The sequence below is a fragment of the Apostichopus japonicus genome, chromosome 5 (assembly GCF_037975245.1).
Source record: "Apostichopus japonicus isolate 1M-3 chromosome 5, ASM3797524v1, whole genome shotgun sequence".
Classification (NCBI taxonomy): domain Eukaryota; kingdom Metazoa; phylum Echinodermata; class Holothuroidea; order Aspidochirotida; family Stichopodidae; genus Apostichopus; species Apostichopus japonicus.
Genome location: NC_092565.1, coordinates 4,382,452 through 4,406,329, shown reverse-complemented (window position 1 = coordinate 4,406,329; position 23,878 = coordinate 4,382,452). Strand labels below are relative to the sequence as shown.

The 23,878-nt window shown below is 36.1% G+C and overlaps 2 protein-coding genes across 4 annotated transcripts in view; one reads left to right on the top strand and one right to left on the bottom strand.

The window, feature by feature from the left end:
* Positions 1-20,229, bottom strand: part of LOC139967365 (uncharacterized) — a 42,016-nt gene extending 21,787 nt beyond the window's left edge. Inside the window, exons 1-8 of one of the 2 annotated variants that reach the window (XM_071971075.1) lie at positions 17,260-20,229; positions 16,340-16,594; positions 15,301-15,554; positions 14,747-14,878; positions 13,703-13,819; positions 12,931-13,048; positions 11,356-11,579; positions 400-1,979 (exon numbers count right to left, since the gene is read on the bottom strand). In XM_071971075.1, coding sequence (XP_071827176.1) covers positions 11,392-11,579; positions 12,931-13,048; positions 13,703-13,819; positions 14,747-14,878; positions 15,301-15,554; positions 16,340-16,594; positions 17,260-19,393 — 3,198 coding nt within the window. In that variant the 5' untranslated portion in view covers positions 19,394-20,229 and the 3' untranslated portion in view covers positions 400-1,979; positions 11,356-11,391. Of the gene's footprint in view, positions 1-399; positions 1,980-11,355; positions 11,580-12,930; positions 13,049-13,702; positions 13,820-14,746; positions 14,879-15,300; positions 15,555-16,339; positions 16,595-17,259 lie in introns of those variants that run through there. The other variant, XM_071971074.1, reaches the window with a different exon arrangement.
* A 993-nt stretch (positions 20,230-21,222) lies between these two features.
* LOC139967363 (nicotinamide/nicotinic acid mononucleotide adenylyltransferase 1-like) overlaps positions 21,223-23,878 on the top strand; it is a 41,745-nt gene continuing 39,089 nt past the window's right edge. The window contains exon 1 of one of the 2 annotated variants that reach the window (XM_071971072.1): positions 21,223-21,628. In XM_071971072.1, the coding sequence (XP_071827173.1) occupies positions 21,370-21,628 (259 nt within the window). In that variant the 5' untranslated portion in view covers positions 21,223-21,369. The remainder of the gene's footprint in view (positions 21,629-23,878) is intronic. The other variant, XM_071971073.1, reaches the window with a different exon arrangement.

The window sequence follows — 23,878 nt, the reverse complement described above, 5'->3', positions numbered from 1 at the left end:
TAAACTCATTCTTTTCATATAGCGTGTTTCAGCCCTCTCTCAATTTATACAGACTGCATGAATGTTGTGCTAAAACTGTGTAAAATGAAGAATTTGGGGGAGTTTCTGGCACATTTACCTTACTTTGAGCATTTATTAATCTGGTGACCTAGAACAGGTAAATCTACTGGCTTTTGAGGATTTAGTAGTTGTCATGAATGACATTTGAAAACAAAATGGTAAAGTTTGTTGTAAATCTTAAAAGATAGGGTGAACACCAATCAAAATACATCCATCAAGAGCAAGGCTGTTTATCCTTCTACCATTAATACGTCTGTCATGCTAAACTATAAAGTTAAGCTAAAACTGTGCGGCTTAACTTAATGTAGATATCCTGTAACTTGGAACAGAACTTAAATAAATCATACTAAAATCTAGTTAAATGGCAAGTGCTCAATTTATACTTTATCTCCACCATATTCCATTTACCACTTGAGTTATGTATTAAATCTAATATGAATCACGTCAATGTCCCCCCTTTTCCCACCCATATTGCAAAACAGGAGAGACAAAAATATTATTTTTGCCAGAATTTTAAAAACATTTTGAAAATAAGAATTGGTGTTAAAATAAGGGACTTTTCCTTATATATCCAGACTCAAAATAGAAGTTAATTATTTTTATCTCTTTTTTCCCCTATTTTCCAGACTGTGTAGGAACCATTGATAAACAAGGAAATGAAAGTTAGCTATTTAAGCATTTAAAAACTTGCTAAAATATCATAATAGAACTCAATCCTGCTGAATATCTTAGGAGAGTATACATACAAAGTTGACCACTCTAGACAAAAATATTCTTTTTGCGGGACAAAAACAGTTTTAAAAATATACATGAAAATAAGAATTGGTATTAAAATAAGGGATTTTTCCTTATATTTCCAGACTCAAAATAGAGGTTTATTATTTTTATCTCTTTTTTTTCCCTATTTTCCAGACTGTGTAGGAACCATTGATAAACAAGGAAATGAAAGTACCTTAGCTATTTAAGCATTTAAAAACTTGCTAAAATATCATAATAGAACTCAATTCTGCTGAATATCTTAGGAGAGTGTACATACAAAGTTGACCACTCTAGATAAAAATGTTCTTTTGCCAGAAAATGTTTTATAAAAAGACATGAAAATAAGAATTAGTGTTAAAATAAGGGATTTTTCCTTATGTTTTCAGACTCAAAATAGAGGTTTATTATTTTTATCTCTTTTTTCCCCTGATTTTCCAGACTGTGTAGGAAGCATGGCTTAACAAGGAAATGAAAGTACCTTAGCTATTTTAGCATTTAAAAACTTGCTAAAATATGATAATAGAACTCACTCCTGCTGGATATCTTGTCAACCTCCCCGTACCACCCCTCGTCACCCTCAATTTATGTGCCAAATTTTATTTATAAAAAAGAACATAAAATGCAAGTATGACAGAATTGATGTGTTTTTTATAGCTTTTTTTACCAGTGGAACGTGCAAGAAAAATCAACAGAAAATTGTATAAGATATACATTAAATTTTACGAAATCATTCTTTGCAGACGTTGCAAATTTTTGCCCATTATTATATTATTATAACATCAATGGCATAAGATAATGTGGCTTATTTTTCTTTCCAGTCTGGAGATACTCATTTTGTACAAAAGCAAAACTATAGCATTCTAAAATATACCTACTTTAATTTGAAAGTGAGTAGGATGTGAGTGGAGAAAGAAATTGAGTTGTTCCCTCGAAAAAACGAGTGGGAGGATTCGATATTGAATTTCAAGATTCTCTGAGGCCTAACATTCGATTGACGCCATGTATGTTGTTCATGTTGTGCAAAAGCAGAATCTTCGTACCAAAAACTTTGCATCAATTTGCTGACCACAACGTGTCTGAATTCAGGTGGGTGGGTGTGAATTGAACACACAAGACAGTAGTGTCGAGAAAAGTTCTGAGACAACATAAACTCATGAAAACTGCAGAAAAATTAAAGGGAGAATTTTGGTCGGTTTGGTGATGACATCATTGTTAATATGTTTGACTTAAAAGCAAGTAAATATCATTTTAGATCAAAGAGTTTAATATTTTAATTTATCTTATGAAGAGCCAGCCATTGATGGTAATATGTTTTTTAATTTTATTACGCTATGTACTTAGCCACAGAATGGCCATGCCATTTTTAAATACCACACACATAAAAGTCAACTCCAAGGTCTGAATCCATGATAAAATCCCCAAGACAATTACAATTGACTATATCGATATGTGAAAAGTATTTAATGATGATGAAGCTATTTTCCAAAACTAAGGAATACCCTAAAACAATATTGGTTTGGGTATTTGCGAATATACAAGCTCACAGTACCTTTCTCCTATACAAATGCACTTCAATCTATGTAGCTTACATAATCATTGGTAAAATTCTTACTCTGTGCCCCCAAAGACCCCCCCCCTCTTCAAGGTCACTGCCCCTCTTCCTTCAAAATCTAACATTCTAAATGTTTAAACAGATTTGTCTGGTTGAAAATATCTTTCGCCAAACAGTCACATCGTAAATCATGATCCATGAAACCATCCCCAGAAAGAGATAATCATCTAGGGATTGATAAACATTTCATGGTGTTTAAAATATCTTCTCCAAAGAAGGGACACTTTAACTTTTGACAGTCATCACTTGGAGAATGCCACATCCAATGAGATAAGGCACAATACCCCCCATCCCATCTTCTCATCTCCTATGCAACCAATTTCACTTCTCACTACTAAGAATTGAAAAATGGGACTCGATTATGGGCTTATAAATTACAAATATAATAGCAGTAGAACTCAGTATTTCAAAGAAATTGCCTCTTTCTGCTGCCATGATTCTCACCTCATTCCCCAGTGTGAATCCTGGCTTTGTCAAGAGTCAAAACCAGCATGAGTATGTAGTTTGTGTTGTCAGGTGCCCCTGAGAAGATACTGTTTGATGGTAGTCAACACTATATATATTTCAGCGTATAACACTAACGGATTAACGCAGAACTATTAAATAATCTATTCTTTTTGTTTTTCATCAAAGAGGTTTTGACCCTCTTTATACATGTACCCTGATACAGGAGCATAGCTAGGGGGTACGCAGAACCTATGTTCTTAAAAAATCATATATATTTGGAGGCCAAGTTCCCCCACCCCCACTCCCCTTGGCTATACCACTGCCCTGATATGCCCACGTTGACCATCCAACATGTCATCTTTCTCCCAACCAGAGTAAATTGCTTTCGTTCGCACTTTTATCGTAACAAATCAAACGAGCTCTAATCACCAGATTGTAATCAAATGTTGAAGTGCTGCAACCTATCAACCGTTATTTATTTGTACTCAAACAAGTCCTATTGAGTGTAATTTGAGAAATAATTAGTAATATAGTAATAAAGATTACATCAGGACAGTATAAAATGACACCAGTCATGTATAGTAAGTACGTCAGTTGCTATTAATAATTTATAAATATCAAACTCTTTATGCTTGGATTTTGTACCAGGTAAATACACGGTTATCACCCTACAAATTATTCTGAGATGTCGACGAGTGTGAGAATCCAATTTCTCATTGAATAAAATATGCTAGAGAATGGCTGTAACATGATTCTTTTCAAGTTTGAAAATGATTGACCATTTTGTTTTCTTGCCCCTTAATTCAATTTTTCTTGCATATTGAACAACTTAATATCTGGAACCAAAGGCAAAGAGCTAAGTTTAAGAGTTGAGAGTACATAAACTGTGACTTACAGGGGTTTTTTTTTCAATGATAATTCAACCATTCTTATTATTATTTATTATTTTTTTTAAATCTCCATGACTGTAAAATTATTGCCAGTTGTGATTCATATTGTTTTATGTGAGCTATTCATTATTAAATAATATCTTGGTATATAAATGTATGTAATTCCAATATATGCTTTATTATTATTAAATAATATCTTTGTATATAAATGTATGTAATTCCAATATATGCTTTATTATTATTAAATAATATCTTTGTATATAAATGTATGTAATTTCAATATAAGCTTTATTCATATCTTTGTATATGAATGTATGTAATTTCAATGTATGCTTTATTGAATAGTTTTTATTGGCTGTTGGCTTTTTACCTACAGGTACAATTCATGAAACAATCAGAGATCCGGTCTATTGGATAAATGTACGGGCATTAAAAGCAATGAAACCGTACAAGTGGGGAGTTGTGGGTCCGAGCCATGACTGACTAAACTGAGGTGGGTTTTTCATAATCCACGGTTTGCCCCCATCTGAAATGGTCTTCCAAACTGTAAACTATTCCAAAATGAGGTAAACACTATCAATTGGATAGCCACCCAATATGAAGTGTAAGCAAATATACCCAATATGAAGTGTAAGCAAATATATTTTTCTTTCGGCTCCTCCCACATGTATGCATATGTGGCTGCTTGATGTGATAACACAACTGCCTTCCACGCTGCAAACATCATATTATTATTATAATCATACTTCTATATTGCATTTGATTTTAACATCCAAGATACCAGAACAGCATATGACTTGTAGTGCACAGCAACAACAGAGAATTAGCACATACCGTACTTTACAGCTTTACCTAGCGGTAAAATATTTAATTCCCAATCAACAATTAACGACGTTTTGTTTTCCTAGACTCTAAGTATTTATAGCTACATCTCTTTCGCTACCAAACAATAGAGAAAACAAACTTCCTCGATGCAATCAAGACAACTAAATTAAAAACAGTTCCTGGTGTAGTTTTTCATACCCTTAACTTAAAGTAACCAGTATGAGGAAATGAGAAAATCATTAGATACCCTCATCTTTGTAAAATCTTCTAAACATTACTGCTTGGTTAAAATGATTTGAGCTGCAAATGCCTGAAATTACTGCAATTGCTGCAAACATCATATTATTATTATAATCATACTTCTATATTGCATTTGATTTTAACATCCAAGATACCAGAACAGCATATGACTTGTAGTGCACAGCAACAACAGAGAATTAGCACATACCGTACTTTACAGCTTTAACTAGCGGTAAAATATTTAATTCCCAATCAACAATTTACGACGTTTTGTTTTCCTAGACGCCAAGTATTTATAGCTACATCTCTTTCCCTACCAAACAATAGAGAAAACAAACTTCCTCGATGCAATCAAGTAAACTAAATTAAAAAACAGTTCCTGGTGTAGTTTTTCATACCCTTAACTTAAAGTAACCAGTATGGAGAAATGAGAAAATCATTAGTCACCCTCATCTTTGTAAAATCTTCCAAACATTACTGCTTGGTTAAAATGATTTGAGCTGCAAATGCCTGAAATTACTGCAATCCCCCACCCCCCCCCCCACCCCCCCAGGTGGGATTGTAACGATGATACATAGTTAAACAGTAAACAATGGCAACCAGAGGAATGGTTAAACTAAACCCACACCGACCTACACCAAAAAAGAACATGCATCTTGTGATACTTAATATGGGCAAGCCACATGCTATTAAATATGACATATTGTAAGAAATACCCTTTCTGGAGATTATGTTTACAAGCCAGCACATCGCATGATCACACTCACAATGACACATACACACACCACAAAAGTCTTGACTGCACTTAGCCTGCCTATCCTAAGTGAGCGACAAAGGAGGAAACAGAGAATGAAAAACGTTTACCATATTTTACAATCGGATCTTAGATAAGCTCCTGGCTATGGGTAAATTTGTGTTTCTTCTTTGACTTATTATTCTGCCAGACGGCCCCCGCCCTTTAATTACTCTCTTTTGTTTCTCCTAATTTAAATTAAAAAACATCATTGTACCTTTGAACTGTTTGTTTTCAGCACATTCTGTCTTCTTCAAGTTTAAATAAGTAAAAACAGCTCCCCTAGCCAAATACCACTTTATACCCCTGTAATAAACTTTTTTAAAAACAGTGTTTCCACCTGCTAAAATGTCTACTGTGAACTGACATTTTGCAAGATGGAAGAATCTTCACCTATGCATGTATTAAAACCTATTAAATTAAAATCCATGCAAGTGGATAATTTTAAGAAAAAACAGCTCTAATTCTTAAATTGCTTGCATACTCACATGATTCTTATGGTTAACCCTACTACAAATCTGTTCTGTTACTGTCTATCAATGCAAAGACCTTTTTAGTAGTCCTACACATACACACGCACCAGCTGGGGAAGTTGTGATGTTGTGGTACTGACACTAAACCCTGAATACCTATACTTCATTAGAACAAAGAAACAATCAAGTTTATAATTACCAACTTTAATACCAGTAGGCTGTGATTTGTTACTGTTTGACAGCAACTGTATTTAATACTAATTAATTCAGAGTCATTTTTTCCATGCAAAACACTGAACATGTTTAGCTGTCATTCTAAAAATTTTGAAGAAAACAAAATTTTTAAGTTGGTGCAAATTCTCAAAGTATTGAACACTGATGCACTATTAAATGTACTGTATTGCCCTGTCCACTTGTCAGAATGTCCTTGTTACCGATGGCAACAACTGCTTTCGTTAACTTATTGATCCAATATCTGAGAATATGCTAAATCAAAAGTATGGAAGGAAAGAAAGAGGTCAGTTTCTGTTATTTGTCATTTTTGGAAGCTTTTATTCTCACTGCTCTGGTGCTCTCAAATTTTGAAAATTGCCCTTTTGAAAGTTCAAAACTTGCCTGAGATGGACTGCAAGTTCAATTCCATGATAATTTCAAGGCAATTTCTAACTTTATACCCTTAACAGAATTGCTTTGCCCCATCAATCCATAATGCAAGACCAGGATGTTACACAAATCAGTTAAGCCTTAATTGCAAAGCTTGGATGGCGAAAGAAAAAAACAAGAAAAAATAGATAATCACAGATAATTACAACATTAGTTTCGCTCCTTCAAAAAATAGCCTTTAGAAAGATGCGAGTCAACTCCAAGACGACTGTTCTTACACAATTGAGAGATCTAGGTTGCCAAGGAAACACTTTGAAAATCTATGTTCACGTCAAGCAACATCACAACTACATGGTCAGCAAGATGCAACATACAGGCGAAAAATATAATTCATAAAAGGTTGATGTGTTTTGCCTAAACATGAGGGTACTTCACATCTCCAAGCTGGCTGACTGGCTGTGGAATAATTCAAAGGAGGAGAAGGAGGGGGGAACCTTCCAAATGTTGAGAACATTTTTTTTTTACACAATTATGTGTGATTACTCTCATATCACACCACTATAAATGTTCAGATTTCAAAGCAGCACTAAATCAGGACTTTTGAAGGATGTTGGGCTCGGCAACATTAATGTAAATTGTATTGAAGAGCAATATAGGTCATTAAAAAATGTAAGAACACAACCAGTCTGTGCATTTCTGATGCAGATCAGTATTAAAAGACTCTTCATTTGAGAAACTACACTTTAGGGCTAAATACATTGAAGGATTTTGATTTTTGTGAAGATGTTTTTTTTTCTTCAAAATTTGTTATTTTCAAACAATTTAGAGTAAAAAATTAACTAATTAAATTTTATGAATGACATTATGTTATTAAGTATCTGATAACAGTCAACTGGGTGACTTAATTGGCTGTGAGACAGTCACAAAATCCTTTATTATTAAAGTTTTCAAAAGCATTGCACCAAAAGGGAGAATAACATTATTTACCAGCATACACCCAAGTCATGTTGGATATCATAATGCGCCCTTTCCAAGAATCAACAATGAAGAGTGTACCTCGAGTAATGTACAGGAAACCGGTGCCATACGTGGAGATCTTCAATGTCACCTTCAAATCTTGCAAGGGAATCAAATTATGGTCAAAACTCATGTTTAGGTTTTCATTAATCCTTTTACAACAGCTACCCTCAAAGACACATTTCCCCCTCGCTGAAAACATCCATTTCATTTTGACACCCTTCAAAGTCTTGGATTCATTTGTAGAGTCGCAATATTATAGAGCATATTTTTATCATATTTTGGTAGCATGGCATTGCTAAAACTTGCTAGCACTAAATTGACAATGTTTCAGTACCTATTTCATATTTGTAGATGTGATATGGTCTCCCATAAGTAAATCTTTCAAATTATAAAATAATAATAATAGATAAGATTGCACTTTGAGTGTGCAAGAATTATCTGATATATCCACGGAGAGATTTCTCATGAGATACTTAAGTACATATTGTATATCGTTACCTTCAGTTTATGCAATATTCTGATCGAAGCTAGTTGAGCGAGTTAACCTCTCCCTGCACTATGTAGCAACCTTCAAATCTATTGTACACTAAGCTGAGTACTTGAAATTTAAAGCCATTCAAATTTACGACAACAACATTTACAAATCATTACTTACACACGCTGAATTATAAAGGGTGTTTAGAATAGTGTCTCACAAATTGCTAGCTGAATTACTGACCGTTTGACTTCACAATCAAGCTAATTACTATTACCAGCTCCTATTGTTTAATGGAAATACTTTGCTAACATTGTGTTATTCAAAAAAGGCCATGTAATGAAGTAAGGAAAGCATTCTCTTTCCAAATGAGATAAGAATTACAGACTTTCCTTATTCCAAAGGTTTTCAGAATTCATCAGCTGTTAATAAGATTTAATGAAATAATCGCTGGGAGGAGGGTGCAGAGGGAAGGAGGGGGACAGACAGGAAAGATGGAGAGGGGAGAGAAGAGGAGAGTGAGAAGTAATGGGAAGGGGAAGAGCAGGGAATATTGAACAAAAAGGGGATGTAGAAGGAATGTTGAAAGGAATTGTAAAGGGGAAAGGGAGGGGAGGGGAGGAAAGGGGAGGGCAGTGGAAGGGAGGGGAGCGGAGGGGATGTGGCATGAAAAAGAAAGGGATATCGAATGGCAAGGGAGGGAAGAAGAAGAGGATTAACTGTCACATCTCATTTCTGATGAACACTTTGACACCACTGAAGCTTTACATTACATTCACCATGCAACACCTCAAAAACCAAAACATATAGCAAAATAATTTCAAAGCAAGCAGAGAAACAAAAACAGCTTTCTTTTTTTTACCTTTTCTTTAGTTTTTTTATTACTGCATTTATATTGCTCTGATCTAGAAATCCCATGGTATATCTTCCATGTACCTCTCATACCAAAAAAAACCCCCAAAGTTAGGTAACCTTGACCATAGGCACTCTTAGATGGTTAGATGGTAGCTCTGCTACCCATTATGCTGAGCATAGCATCAGTCTCTCTCATTTGACAGTGCATGCTATGTCTGCACACACAAAGATTCACAACTTCAACTACTCATACCTGGTCACTGATTAAACCACAAATAGAGAGCTTGTTGCAGTCCTAATTAATGTTCACACTACTGCTGCACAACAATAGAAAGCTACATAAACTCATGTGCAGTCATATTTGATTGTTTGATGTGTATGGGAAACATTTTAGAGAATCTCTTGAATAAACATTCACAAATCCCAACACTGTTTTAGCTCCTATAAAACTGAAGGAGATAACAACTTCTTTCAGCAAAGTATATTGTACTTCAAAAGTGTTTCAATGTATATGGCATTTCCAATTTGTCCGATATCAACTGATCATGATAGCCCCCGAAGTCCAAATCGGTGAAAATAAATGCTGGTGTCATGAAATCAAATCTAACACCAGTGTCCTCTGCATAAGTTACTTGTAAGTCTTTCTCTATGTAAGTCATCAATGACATGCTGTCACGTTACCATGCTTCAAATCCCACAAACCATTAGTTTGGATTTCAGGGTACTCATTTGTTTATTCGTTGTAAATGCCAGTTTTGTCTCTTGTTGTGCCATTGCTAGTCCGACCTCTCCTTACCATCCAATCCTGATGAAACCATTTAAAGATAAACTAACATTAACACCCACTGGGGAGAGAGGGACGGGTGAAATAATGCCTGTTGACTCATTTTCTATTCATCCCTGCCATGTTCAGCCAACACAATATCCTGTCCATATCCATTTTGCGCCCACCCCACTCTCTGTCAACTGTTCCCAGCCTTCCCTTCTTCCACACAGAGATGATCTTGTTATGTAGTTTGATGTTTAATGAATTAGAGACTTCAGATATGTGATTGGATAGTTATCACAATAAAGCACCATTTTGGATTTTACCAGCAAACCTGGTATGTACTTCCCAAAGTGAAATGGAAATTGATCAAACTGGTTAATATTTTCACTAAGTGAAATCTAGCTGGCAAGTTATTAATGATTCCATTTGATTTCAACAACATATGTTGTCCAGATTCTTTCCATATTACTTTGAACCGGAAGGTAAATGTGGAGAATCTTTAAACACTGAGCCTTTCAATCTAATAAGTGAATGCCACCAGCAATCTTGGCACTGTTCGGCCCTATCGATACAAGGGCAGCTTAATCAGATACTAACTATTGCTAAACCAGTGAAGTGACCTCTTACTCCCATGTATAGCTGGTACTGCCAGTTCCTGATAAAAGTTTTATCTCTCAGAACCTGTTGACATGGCTGGCAGGAATTTGCAGCAAATTGTTCGAGATAGGTAGAAACCAATAAACATATACACAGTGTTTGTTTGGTTAAAATCAACCAAAGACTGATAAAATATTTTTTTCAGCCATTTTTATATTAAAGGCCTTGTTGTCTAAGCACATCACTACAAAGTATTGTTTTACAGCATATCATTGCTTGAGGATTTTCGGGAGCTTGAAAGCGTCACCGTCACTTAGAAAGGGTAATCATAATGAGTAGGCCTGTCAATCACACCACGTGAACATGAAATGGTATTAGAAACATATCCGTTGAGGGAATTTGATCTGCTATGTTTTTTCTCCATTCTGTAAAAACATCCCTAGGGTGAACTACATCCAAACAGCAAAAGCAAAAATGAACCAGAAAAATTTGACATTTTTCCTTCTTATATCACTGAAAATGAAACTTGAATATTCTGACTAACGAGTTGAATTGCTGTGGAAATTTTTAGTATTCAATTATACTGACAAATATATTTACAGAAGTATTTAAACAAAAACAAAAAGTGTTTTAAGAGCAAAACAAGGAAAAGGAAGGCAAACTAAAAGCAAAAAGAAATTGCAAGCAGTACAAAGAAGAAAGACTATATAATTTTTTTTCTGGTTTTTTTTGGCAAGTTTTCGTATGAATGGACACTGAGGTATCTGTCACAACATTTATAAAACTCATTTTTCATCCAAACGTGAACTACTGAAAGATGATTTTAAAGATTTAAATGGTATCATTACATAGCAAAAATGAAGTCTGCAGGCAACCACTTCTAACAACACACAGACGAGTCGTCAGATGCCACTATGGATAACTCTCTGAATCTCACCTGTCGTTGAACCTTCAGCGTCTTCTTCTTGAATTTTCATCGATACTTTAGGACAGCTTTAGGATCAGCATGATAGAATGGCTTCTGCTTGGACAGACGGCGTCCCTTCATGTTCACCGCAAAAGGGAGCAGAGCTGGGTGTCTTAGGAAACAACCGTGACCGTTTGGCGTGAAGGCTCTGAGGTGGATATCCATACCCCGTCCGGCAGTTATGGCCACCCAACCTGGTGAAGATAAGGAAGTTAAAATGATCTCTCTCAAAAAGTACACAAGATCCTGCCTGACCAAAGGGTTCCTGCCTGACCAAAGGGTTTGCAGTCATCCAGCACTGTATCTTACTCACCAAAGGACATGGTTTGCTGAGGCATTTTCAAATGAAAGTGCTAATAAAAGAAATGTTAAGGAAAAAATCAGACTAAAGTTTGATATGAAACTAAGCAATAATGCAGCCAAGTATTGCAGCATTATGAATAGTAAATTAGAGTCCAGTAGTTTAGTGCAGACAGGCAAGTATTAAAGGAATTCAGCTCGTATAGTCTCCTTCAAGTAGAAATTGCTCAGTACACATGATTCCTACACTTTGCAACAAAACGTAATTCCAGGCGTTTTCAAGACCAAACCCAGTTTAAGGGTTTACTGTGAAGCCTACATACTAAATCACTAACTGTTAGGCTACCTATAGTAGGCCTGTTAAAATATTGTAACTCTTGCAACATGTATGCTAACACCCTACTATTAAATTGCAATTTTTTGAAAAGTCACATGAGAGTATGCAGTGTGATGATTCAAGCCCTGACCACTTTAAGTGAGGTGGGTTTATCATCCATGAATTGCCCAATCAATGAATCGCTCATCCATCGGAAATGATCTTTCAAATAGCTAAAACCATCCAAGTTTGAGCAGAAAATAAGTTACAGCATAAACTGTCTGGTGAGTGTCAAGCCATTCGACTTTCTCGAAATACATGATGCTATCAGATAACTTCCCACCAGGAGAATTATCTGTTTATATGTATTTATGTATTGATGTTTTATTTATTTTATTAGAGTTATGTCCGACTGATGAAAGGGAATAAGTGTATTATGTTGTATTTTACGCATTTTACATATCCTATGCATCCTGGTGAGATTAACATTCAACTTCTAGATAGCATTTGAAGTTGAAATGTTCTGTAACATAAGTGAACTTTTAATAACAAGAAAAAAATGTGTGATATCATCGATGCACTCTGATAAACTTGTGTGATGTTTTTCTTCAAACACTTACATCCCATTTTTGACTTCAGAATTGGGATACATGACAATATGAATACAGTATATAAAGCACTGCGGCATTGTGAACATCCTATCAACATTAAGAAAATTGAGGACTCTAACCAAAATCCATCGTCAAAACAAAAAAAGAAAAACAATCCATAGCAAACATTTGGTGGGCCAGAGTTCAAATATGACATCACATCTGTTTGTTTATGTTTACCAGGATGCTTGAAATATGTCCCTCTCGCGTCATTTATAAAATATAAACTTGTTACACTGGACAATCCCTTTAAAACATCAGAAGGATTATAAACTGCACCTGCTGAAGATAACAGTACATCCGAGGCACTCTCCTGCCAACCAGAACCCATCACTTTATAATCTGTGGGTAATAGCTTCGGGAATGTCTTCATACGTTCTGAGCCACCAATGGGAACCTGAAAAAGGAATGGAAAAGTCACTTTCTGAAAATAAAGGTTTATATTTTTAGCAACTTTACTATAAAAGAGGTTGAAACGGATGGAAAAAGAGAGGTAGTTAAGTACAGATCACGGCACAATTTTGTAACAAACCTTAAGGAATGTTTAGATTCTGATATTTTCTATGAGTGTGTAATGGCTGGGTGCATTTGTGACATAATAGCATTCCTTGCTATTTCAAAGCACACATTGGACACTTTTGCAATGAATATATGTATTGCATGCATGTCATGTCACAACATGTCTTAAACACCTAGAACAATTTTGTTCTATTCAAAATGTAACTAGAGCAAATCCTGGTTTTTGTTTGTATGTGTAGCTTTCAAAAGATTAGAACAGAAACTGACTAATAATAACTCTGACAAACTTAACCCATTTAATCTCAAAACCTGCACGAAAGATGCAAATATACTAACAATTTGTTGGTAAGCGTGTAAAAGTCAATCAAGCTTTAAATTCCTGACCTGTAGAAGGCTATTTTTTAAGAGCAATAACTCCCCCCTCCCACTCCCCTCTCCCCCCCCCACTTCACCCCATCATGCAGAAATCAGTGAAGAATCTATAAATGGTAAACCCATGATGGTATCATCACATGGAATTAGCCAGCCTTACCTTGAAATAACTTTCACCGGCATGTCTTGTGTAAAATTCTTCTGCTTCATCTTGGCTGCAATACCTGACTGGAATTTCTTCAGAGGCAAAAACTGTAAAATAGACAGAGTCTTCACCCTGTTAGAAAATCAAAAGATAGTGTTAAAAAAGAATATGGATAGAAATCAAAAGGAGACATCAGTTGATCACCCTAAGACACCAGACGACATATTCTGCCATTGACCATTAAATAGTGAGTCCTTAATGATTTTCAAATGATGATTTGGTAAACTTTGTTGCCCAGGTACTTTTTGATATTAACATTCATTAGCTCATTATTTAACCTTAATTAGCTCAGTGGTTAATGCCGATGCTTTTCAATCATTTATAAGGTCCCGAGTTCGAGTCACTCCAAGATTAATGTATGTCGTCCAGTTACAGAGTTGTTGACAATTGACAATTCATAATCATGGACGTTAAACTATGAATCTAAGAGACTGACTTCGGTCAGCTTGCGGCTTTGATAAGCCAATGATGGCTTCTTCGCGAGTTCCTGCTTGCAGGAGGATCTAAAATACCATCATACATTAATCCTTATTCACAAAGCAAATTTGAGGAAACATGACACTTACAGAGCAAATAAAATGCATTGTTTTATATATTTTTGGAAGTATTCAAGATTGAAGGTTGACAGTCTTGTACCTCTGCCAATGTCTTCTCACACAATTTTACAAAATTTAAACCCTGGTAAACTGGTAATTTGCCCCCCCCCCCGAAGTGTACACAATTCAAACAGACACTCCCGTGCACCACACCTATGCACCCCTGGAGGACATCCAACAGTTTGTTACCACAATCTTACTACTAAAACTATATCATCAAGTTATCTCACAGGTCCCAATTTAAAGACCCCGGGTGAAGTGAGGTGATTGGGTTTAACTGCCTTGCCCAAGGACACAACAGGAAGATTCAGCCAGGAGTCGAACCTGCATTCCTCAGATAAGAAATTCATTAATTTAATCACAATGCTCCACACTGGCATTGTTTTGACTTTAATGACCATACCTGTACATAGTCAAGCCTCCCCAAACCTCCAAGAAATATGACTTGTCCTGGTTTTATAATCAGTGTTCGAGGGATGATGACTCTGTTGGCCATGGTCAGCTTAAGTTCATCCATCGTCAGATGAGTCAATACCTGAGGGGGTGAAAAACAGTTGATGTTAGAAAAAGTAAAAGATAGACAAAGGGTGCAATTTCCAACAGTTTATAAAAATTCAACTCGGGTATATGCAAATTTATAAACAGTTTTCCAGTGATAACATCTTATCTCCAGCAATCTACCAGCAATCTACAGGCAATCTTCCACCCATCGTCACAAACAGGACAGGAGACATGCAGTCCAAGCAAACACTGATTTAACCAGAGCCAAATATTTCAGATCTATTAATTGCAAAAAATACTAGATTTCTTGAATTCTCACGGTATCTTTAAAAAGGATAATGACTATTAATAAGATGTTGCCTTTCATCGGAACAACATCACAGGGAAGTTTATAAAAATTCTCAACTCGGGTATCTGCTCTCACCTCTCACCAAGTCAAGACAACATTCTACTTACCTGTCGGTCATGAAGGACCCCTGGTGTGTCAAAAAACCACTTCCCGGATTCAAACTCCATCGGTGTGAACCTGAATGGAAGTTGCTTCTTCTTAGGTTTAGTCTCCCGTCTTGGTTGATCTTCAGCAACGTCCGTGTTGAGACTCATGGTATTGAAAGGATCTGCAAATTCTTCAGATTCCACCAGTAGGTGCTCATCGGGTAAATCTTCACTTTGGTCTTTCAGTTTCACAGAAAAAGATCTGCCTACTTTTTCTATGAAGCAAAATATGAAAATGTTTACGGTTAGAAAAATAATAGGAACACAATGATGGATATATCATTTTCATTGGTCAGATAAGTGGTTGACAAAATCTACACAGGGAAGGAGTTGTTCTTCAGAATGGTAGATGTTGAGGGAAGTAAAACTGGGTGATAACTGGTGCAGTGTTACCATTATACCAAGGTTTGTACCATTGTTAGGTGATAAGAAAATACGCATGTTGCGTGGAGATGGGTAAGAGAGTAGTGATGGTAATCCCTACCCCTTGGAGCAGAAGTGGTTCCATTTACTGGCTGTCAGAATAAACCACTTTCTTCACTTACAAAGGTTTTACTGCAGAGCATAAAAGATTATTTTTGTAGTATTGAATTTTGATGAAAATGACAACTATGATTTGTCAAATGCATATATGATAGTAGTTCAGGGGGCCAAAGGATTGGAACCAATGGTTTAACAGATTAGGTGCAATAGAGGGGTACAAAACTATGGTAACTGCCAATTTCTGCCTTTGTCTCTATGGAATTTCATAAGAACCTCCGTAAGATTCTGGAGATTAAAACAAATGACAACATACTTCAAATCATTCTGTATGTTAGGTTAAATTTGCTACATATAATTTGCACACAAAGGAATTCTTTTTGTGCTTCACTCTACCTACAGTAATTAACTTGGGAGGTAACACTGTGTGGGGTGAGGAGGAGGGGGAAGAGTGGAGGGGAGAGGGGGAAGGGGGAGAGTGAGATCCACATCCCAGCACCTCCTTTATAAAGGTTTTTACCTTTCCAATAAGCTCTGAGTTTTATGTCTGCTCTCTTCTCCTTCAAAGCATCCTCTGCTTCAGCCTTGAGTCTTGCTCTTCTGATCATCACTTTATCTTGGGTTGGTCTCAAGATTGGAAATTTAAGCAAGTTCAAAGTAGTCCCTGGCCATGGGGATATGGTTGGTTGCTTGATCATGTAACTTGCTTTAGTTTTGGAGAAATCTGAATTGAGGAGAGTGGTAAACAATGTTGACTTGCCAATATTTGCTGTACCTGTGGAGAGATAAAATAAGGAAAAACATTAGGAGCATATATTAGACATTCATTACATTCACGGAATGCAAAATAAGATATTAGAAGTCATCAAGATAGTATCAAAATTATTAATAACACTCAATTCATTGTCAGTCAACTTCAAAGATAAAAGTGTCAATGATCAATTCTGAAAACAGTGATGGTATGTTTGATCGAAAACTCTTAAGCTTTAACAACCTCTGACTTTCATTTTGCACATCATCATAATAGAAAGTAAGCAACCTCCCATCTTCTTGTTCCAATGGCTGACTGATTACTATGGTGTGTTATAAGTATTAATCAGAAGATTGAATTGTAAGGTTATGTATGAAACTACATGCAGGAAGTTACTATTTTTCTTTCACAATTGAAAATAGCTTCTGTTTGGAAAATCACACAATCACATACCTCTATGTAGTTTGACTCTGGTCAGGTGACATTGGGTCACTTCACAAGATTTAGAGAACTGAGAATTTCTTTCAAATTCATTGGAAAATCCTACCAAGAAGCAAAGAAATATTTCTATTTGTACAAATAAACTCTTCTTATCAAATTTCAGTATCCTGAACCTCGTCAACAGAAACAAATTTATAATCCACAGGCAAGTAGAAGCAGTTGGAACTGCTTCTGTATTGATAACTTACCCAAGAGATAAATGTCTTTCCTTGAACCCCAAAGTCCCTGTAGTAAGGTGATTAGTTTCTCAACTCCAAAGCCTGTCTTGGCACTAATTAAATGTACTCTGGATACTTGTTCTCTATCACAGACATTTTCTTGGATACATGTTTCCAGAACAATTTGCTCCACCCGCTTATGATGATTGGGCGCATCTTTCGGAAGAAGATCATATTTGTTACCGACGATGAACATTGGAGTCGTATTTCCCAACAGATCTTTTAGATTTGGTATAACACTGCAGGGAAAATCTAACAAATCCACCATCAACAGAATGTGGGCTTTCTTGCTTTTGATCGCCGATATAATCTTGGAATAATCTGATACATTCACGTTGACATTCAGGGCTCGTTTATGGTTTATGAAATACCAGCAACGCTGACAAATAGCATCTTCCAATGCATTCGATTCTGCCAATGGTTTGAACTTTTCACTTGGTATGTACCCTGGTCGGGATTCATCTTGACAGTGCACCTGTGCACCACACCCAGAACAGTGATGCTCACTGATTGGCACATTGGGATCAGGAGAACCAGCTATTTTCATCTCCAAACTGGTTTTGGGTTTTTTAAGCGCTCTCTGTTTCTTTGTTCCCAGGAGCACATTCTCGACTGTTGGTTCCAAATCTAGTTCACTGTTACCGGCCACCAGGGCCCTCTCTAGAATTTCTCTTTCTGCTTCAAGTTTGATCTTATCCTTCAGAGAAATCTCTAATTGTTTACTAGACAATGACATCAAAGAAGATTCCTTGTTATCATTTCCTTCTGTGAAGCTGTCTACGGTAACATTAATCTCTGCTTTCTCTGCGGGGGCAAAGTCACCTTTCAACTTAGGTCTAGCTTCTGATGTTGGCTCTAAACGTCTGCTAGATTCTGCTTTCAAGTATTCCTGCAGAAAGAATTCCGATTCAGACTGGAAGGTGTCTATGTTGCGAGGTGAACTTTCCTTCTCTTTGCTATGTGTGTCTGTATTTGGTTTCTCATTTAGGGGCATATTTCTGACTTCCTCTCTGCTTTGTTCATTAGACTGATGCAGTGAACTAGCATTTCTGAAGTAAAGCTGATCAAAAGAGCTTCCATTGTGATGATCGTTATGATCATTATTAGTGTTTTGATTGTTCACATGTTTCACAATGGATTCAAAATACTGCTCGTCAAAATGATTGGGCGGCTCTTCAATAACTTCACTTGCACTGCCATCACAGGAATCAGTGAGACCTTTTGTGACATTCCCCAAGTGTCCCATATCTGTGATGTCCGTATCATTGCTCTGTTTACCCGATTGATCTATTGAACCAAGTTTGTCACCAAAGTACAGTTGATCAAAAAAATTTGAATCATGATCCCTGCCAGTGATAGCATTATTGCTAGTTGTTTTAACTTTCTTTGCAAGATCAGTGTCGCTTGCATCATTATCATTGAGATTAGGGCTTTGATGGGTCAAATGTTTTACTACAGATTCAAAATATTGCTTGTCAAACAGATTTGGCAGTTCTTCTGAAACTTCACTTACATGTGCATCATTTGAATCAGTAAGAGCCTTTGTGATCTTTCCAAAGTATTCCACATCAAAAACATCATGTGTTGAACCATTGTTAGTTTGAACGTTGATATTTTCAGGCACTGTTAACAAACTTTCCAAATTTTTAGGATGTCGGTCATCAAACACATCAGTTTTCTCCTTAATTTTGTCAGAGCTTGAATGAACATTTCTTCCTATATCAGAACTTGCTTCATTTCCTGTGACAGATTTTTTTTTTTCCAAAACACATGTCTCTTTGATTTGCTTGTCACTTTTTTCAGATTCCTTTCTCTTCCCTCTGTGTACTTTACTGCTTGCTAGTGCCTTTCCATATTTAGAATGAATTTTGTTAGCTGGAGAGCTTGACCATGAATGGCTTGAACTCACACTACGTAATGTTGGTGAAGATGAGGACACTGAGTCTTGCAGTTTAGTGTTCTGGAAAACTGTACGTCGACTGAAAATAACTTTCTCTTGCCCTCTATTTATTTGCCACAAGGCATTACTTTGTGGTGTGAATGTTCTGCAAATGTATGCAGACCGTTGTGATCTCAGGTTGCAGACAAGAAGTCCCTTCACCATTGTGGCATATACATGAAATCTACTGTGTCATCTTGGGCTGAATTCCCAGAACATAGCTAGGTTTTACTGGTCAAAGTCTAGGTCTAGATTGAGTAGACCTGGTTTGGAAGGTCTTCATGGTCACAATTAAAGTTAAATTGCTGTAATTGGCCCCTGTAATATCATTATAAGGTTTTAAATGTTAATATGATTTGACACTTTAGGAGCCTAACATATGCCAGTTTCCATCCATGATCAATGGTAAGGATTCAACTTGTTTATGTAGCCTATGCTTTTCTTAATTTTAACCCACCTTTGTGCAATGTTAGGCCAACAAGGACTCACCAAGCACTCATGTAAGCTGTAGCCTGTAGGCTAATGTCACGATTGTCATAGTATTCAGCTTTGCAATAAGTTCATCATAACTTAACCTAATAACAGTCTATGTTAACCAACATCTGGTAAGTAAGCACTACTAACATCAATTTAGCTAATTCTTTGACCAAGTACTTTTGTCAAGTATATAAAGACGAAACGTTAGGATTTAATTAACTGATGTTACTTGTCGTTGTAAGCCTAAGCTAACTTAGGCTGTACTGCACAACCCTAACTTACTACTTTTAGGCCTAAGAGTTATATAGGTCGAGGTAAAACACGCCAACCAATCAAGCCTTTCATCAGTTGCCTTAGAGTATTCTTGGGTGCAACGAATGTAAGCTAAACGGGGTTGGATTCTGACTGTCCTAAGTACTTAGTTCCTCTCCGAACAAGACGATTCAACCTTCCTCGATATCAAACTCCAACGTTAGTACCAGCGCAGACAACCCACATGTAATTTTCTTCTGCTGTATTTTGATTTTACGCATGTGCACTCACGTTCATTAATATTTTGTCGTCTGCTAAACTGTGAAGGGCATCGGCGTATACATAAAATATTCAATTCGATGGTGAAGTGCTACCAGCCAGATTCGCGTAGCCCAAAAATTTGTCAAAAATATCCATTGGAATTATGAAAAGATCAGACCAGTAACATATATAAAGACATGGTCACGCCTAAGTAAAGAAACCTTATGATGTAAAAAACAATGCAACTGTACCTGTTTACATACATTGCGATCCAAACGTAAATAAGATCGATCAGATCTTGTTAAATTTCACCAAAAGTCACATTGGAATATGAGATCTTATAAATAGTGTACTGTTATATTCATGATTTTGATCCTAATTTGGCAAATGCACAAAGTAGTCAAAGCGGAAGGAGTAATCTGGAAATCGGACATTTCTGTCAGCAGAACGAGTTTTAAAAAGTCTGAACTAAGTAAGTTAAGTTAACAGTATTTGTTTAGCACTCCTCATGAGATTACTGAAATAATCATTCAATTCTGGGTACTGATGAAAAATGCCTACTGCAAATAATGAGCAAAATCTGTACCATTACTAAAGTTAAACATTGTGTCTAATACCAAAGTTACCACAAACATTTGCCTATATCATAACGGAAAGAAAACAAACTGAATTACAGTTTTATAAAGTTGGCCAAACTTCGTTGGAATATTGTCTCTGCCTTCCCCTTCCCCCTCCCCAATTCACACAAACACACACATATATGAGGCCATTCCAGATTTGAGCCGATGTTGTTATATCACAGTGGGGAAAATCTACTTTTACATGCAAAAGGGCAGATGTTCCATAAATCATGGAGTTATTAACGTTTACAGCTCAATGCACAAATGAACAGTGGTAAATATAGCTCTCCAAAAGAAACCAAAGAGTGCCACCAAATTTGCCATTTTTTCGGTCCTGTACGTAATGCAGTACTATTTTGGACTTCCCCTTTCATTTTCTTTCCCACGGTCAGAGATCATGCACGAGCCTCAAAGAAGATAGTTTTTTATCAGTGTTTGCTTGATCGAAAGTTATGAGAGTGACAGAGGTAAAACGACTGTAGAAGTGAATATTTGAACTTTTTTATATTTTGCGCTTAATTATCTGCCGATATGCCTGGAAAATTAAAATTTGTTACGATTTGTATTCGTTGTCAAGGTTGTCATTCGAGGAAAACGACTGAACAACAGAAAAAACGTGACCTTTCGAAATCCCACCATAACACAAACAATTTGACTGCGGAAGTAGAGAACCTCAACTTGAATCGAGTAAATTCTGTCTACCGAGTTAAAATGGCTGCGACGACCAGGGTTATTTTGTTGGCCTGTGGATCATTTAATCCAATTACAAATATGCACCTAAGAATGTTTGGTAAGTGGTTGTATTCGTAACAGTTAAATTATATGGGTTGGTCTGTAGGACATTACATTAACATATAAGTTAGGCTAGTATATACTAACGTTAAACTTAAAAGCATATTCACACTGAGTTAAAATTAGATTAACCTAACGTTACTTTGGCGTACTAATTTAGAATCCGTACCATTCGACCCTACTTCCTAACCCCTAACCCTACTTCCTAACCCTACTCCCTAACCCTAATTCCTAACCCTAATTCCTAACCCTAATTCCTAACCCTACTCCCTAACCCTACTTCCTAACCCCTACCTCCTAAAGTAAGCTTTCCCATTCATATGGTACGGATACTAAAGTTAGGCCAATAATAATGCTTACCAGTCAAAACGTCCCTTTACCAAAACGTCCCTTTACCAATATTTGTATATTAATTTTAATTAAATTATCGGCATACAAGTTGGATTACAGGCGCTAAATAAATCATGAAGGACTATATCGTTTAATTACATTTGGTATGAAAAAGGTATGCGCTATATGTTTTTAAGTGAATTAACAAATTAAGGAAAACAAAAAATATTAAACAAGAGGAATTAAAAAGAATTTGGATGCGTATACTATACAATATATCTATATAATATTTTAAATTGAGTGAAATCACTTATCGTTTATTTTTACGAAGTAAAATTTTGTTATATTGTCTTGTTATTATATTGTTTTATTATATTATCTTACCTCAGAAATTTATTCTCAAAAATGTTTCCGCCCTCATAACCGGCACTTCCCACTCCTAAAAACTGAGTTTTCAACCTAAACTATACTTATCCTTACTCCTTTGATTTGAACTAAAAACATCCACACTTGCATTCCAACTGGTTATAAAAGCCGGGACGTTTTGACTCACAGGGACGTTTTGACTGCGGGGACGCTTTGGTAAAAAGCAGGGAAGTTTTGGTCTTAAAAAGGCGGGGACGTTTTGGAAAAGGGACTTTTTGACTGGATACCATAATTGTGTTAAAATGGACCATGCTTTGAAATAATGTTATACTGAAAACATAGTAGATGGTAGATTCTCCCTTTCTGAATCTGAGAGTGAGAAAGTCAGGTATCCTAGCTTAGATCTATGTTAATTTAAAAGTGCCATATTCCTCTCCCCTGTTCAGTTGAACAGGTCTTCCACAATTAAAAACAACACATTGAAGTTCACAATCAATTTCAGCTGTGGAGTATGTGTATAGACGAGGGACCTATTATGACATGGGACCTATTATGATGCACTTTTGACATTTTATAGCAACGGAAAATTATCCAAACTTGAGATGTATGATGGTTTTTGGTAAATTTTTGATAGTGATTGGGGCATTAATTTTCTTTTAGAAGATAGCAGTGATGACGATCTCACTGATTTTACTCAGCTGTTTAGTTCCATTTAGCAGTGTGATTTCATCGATGGTTAGACCAGATTCTGCTAGAACTCTCTAGAAAGAAGTTTTCAAAGGTCAGGAGTTTAACTGCATATGAAGCAAGGCCATAAGATGTCCCTAACTTAGTGCATTTGTTGAAGCTTACTGTATAATTCCACTAAGTGTGTGAAATAATCCATGAAATTGTCTCATAATACAAAATTGATATTTCTTACTTGTTGGAATTTTGATGTTTTTTAAATAAATTTTTTTTTTTTAAATTCTTTTTAGATTATAATTGTGATTGAAAAGTGGTTACAATTCTGTGGTCAAATGTGGAGTAGGAAATTTAAATTCAGGCCTTGATTTGAAAATGACCCTATGTTGCACTTTTGTCATTTTTTCGTTAAAGCGAGTTCATGAATGATTTCGTGGGCAAGACTAAGTCCAAGACATTAATTTACAGTGACATAACAGCACATCTGTGTTTCTGGATGCAATGAAGTAAACAGTCAGAACTGGCTGTGCGGATGTTTGGATGTAGAGTGTGGAAAATAGTCTACTGAGCATTCCCACATCCAGTTTGAGATATCACAAGTGGCCCTGCATTCTGTAGTTGAAAGTTACCAAAGAGCATTTATAATAAATACTTGCAATTTTGTTTAGTGGATGCTAACACATCGTTCAAATTTGCATTGCACAACACTTACTATTTATGCAGATTGTTGGGTCCTTAAGCATTCCACTAGGGTCTAGCTACTGCTAGGTGGTCAAATAAAGATCTGCCATTCTTGTTATAAATTTTGCCTGTTCAGGGAATTGCTAGTTCAAGAATTCCATAGCCAGCTCCGGGCAAATATAGCATG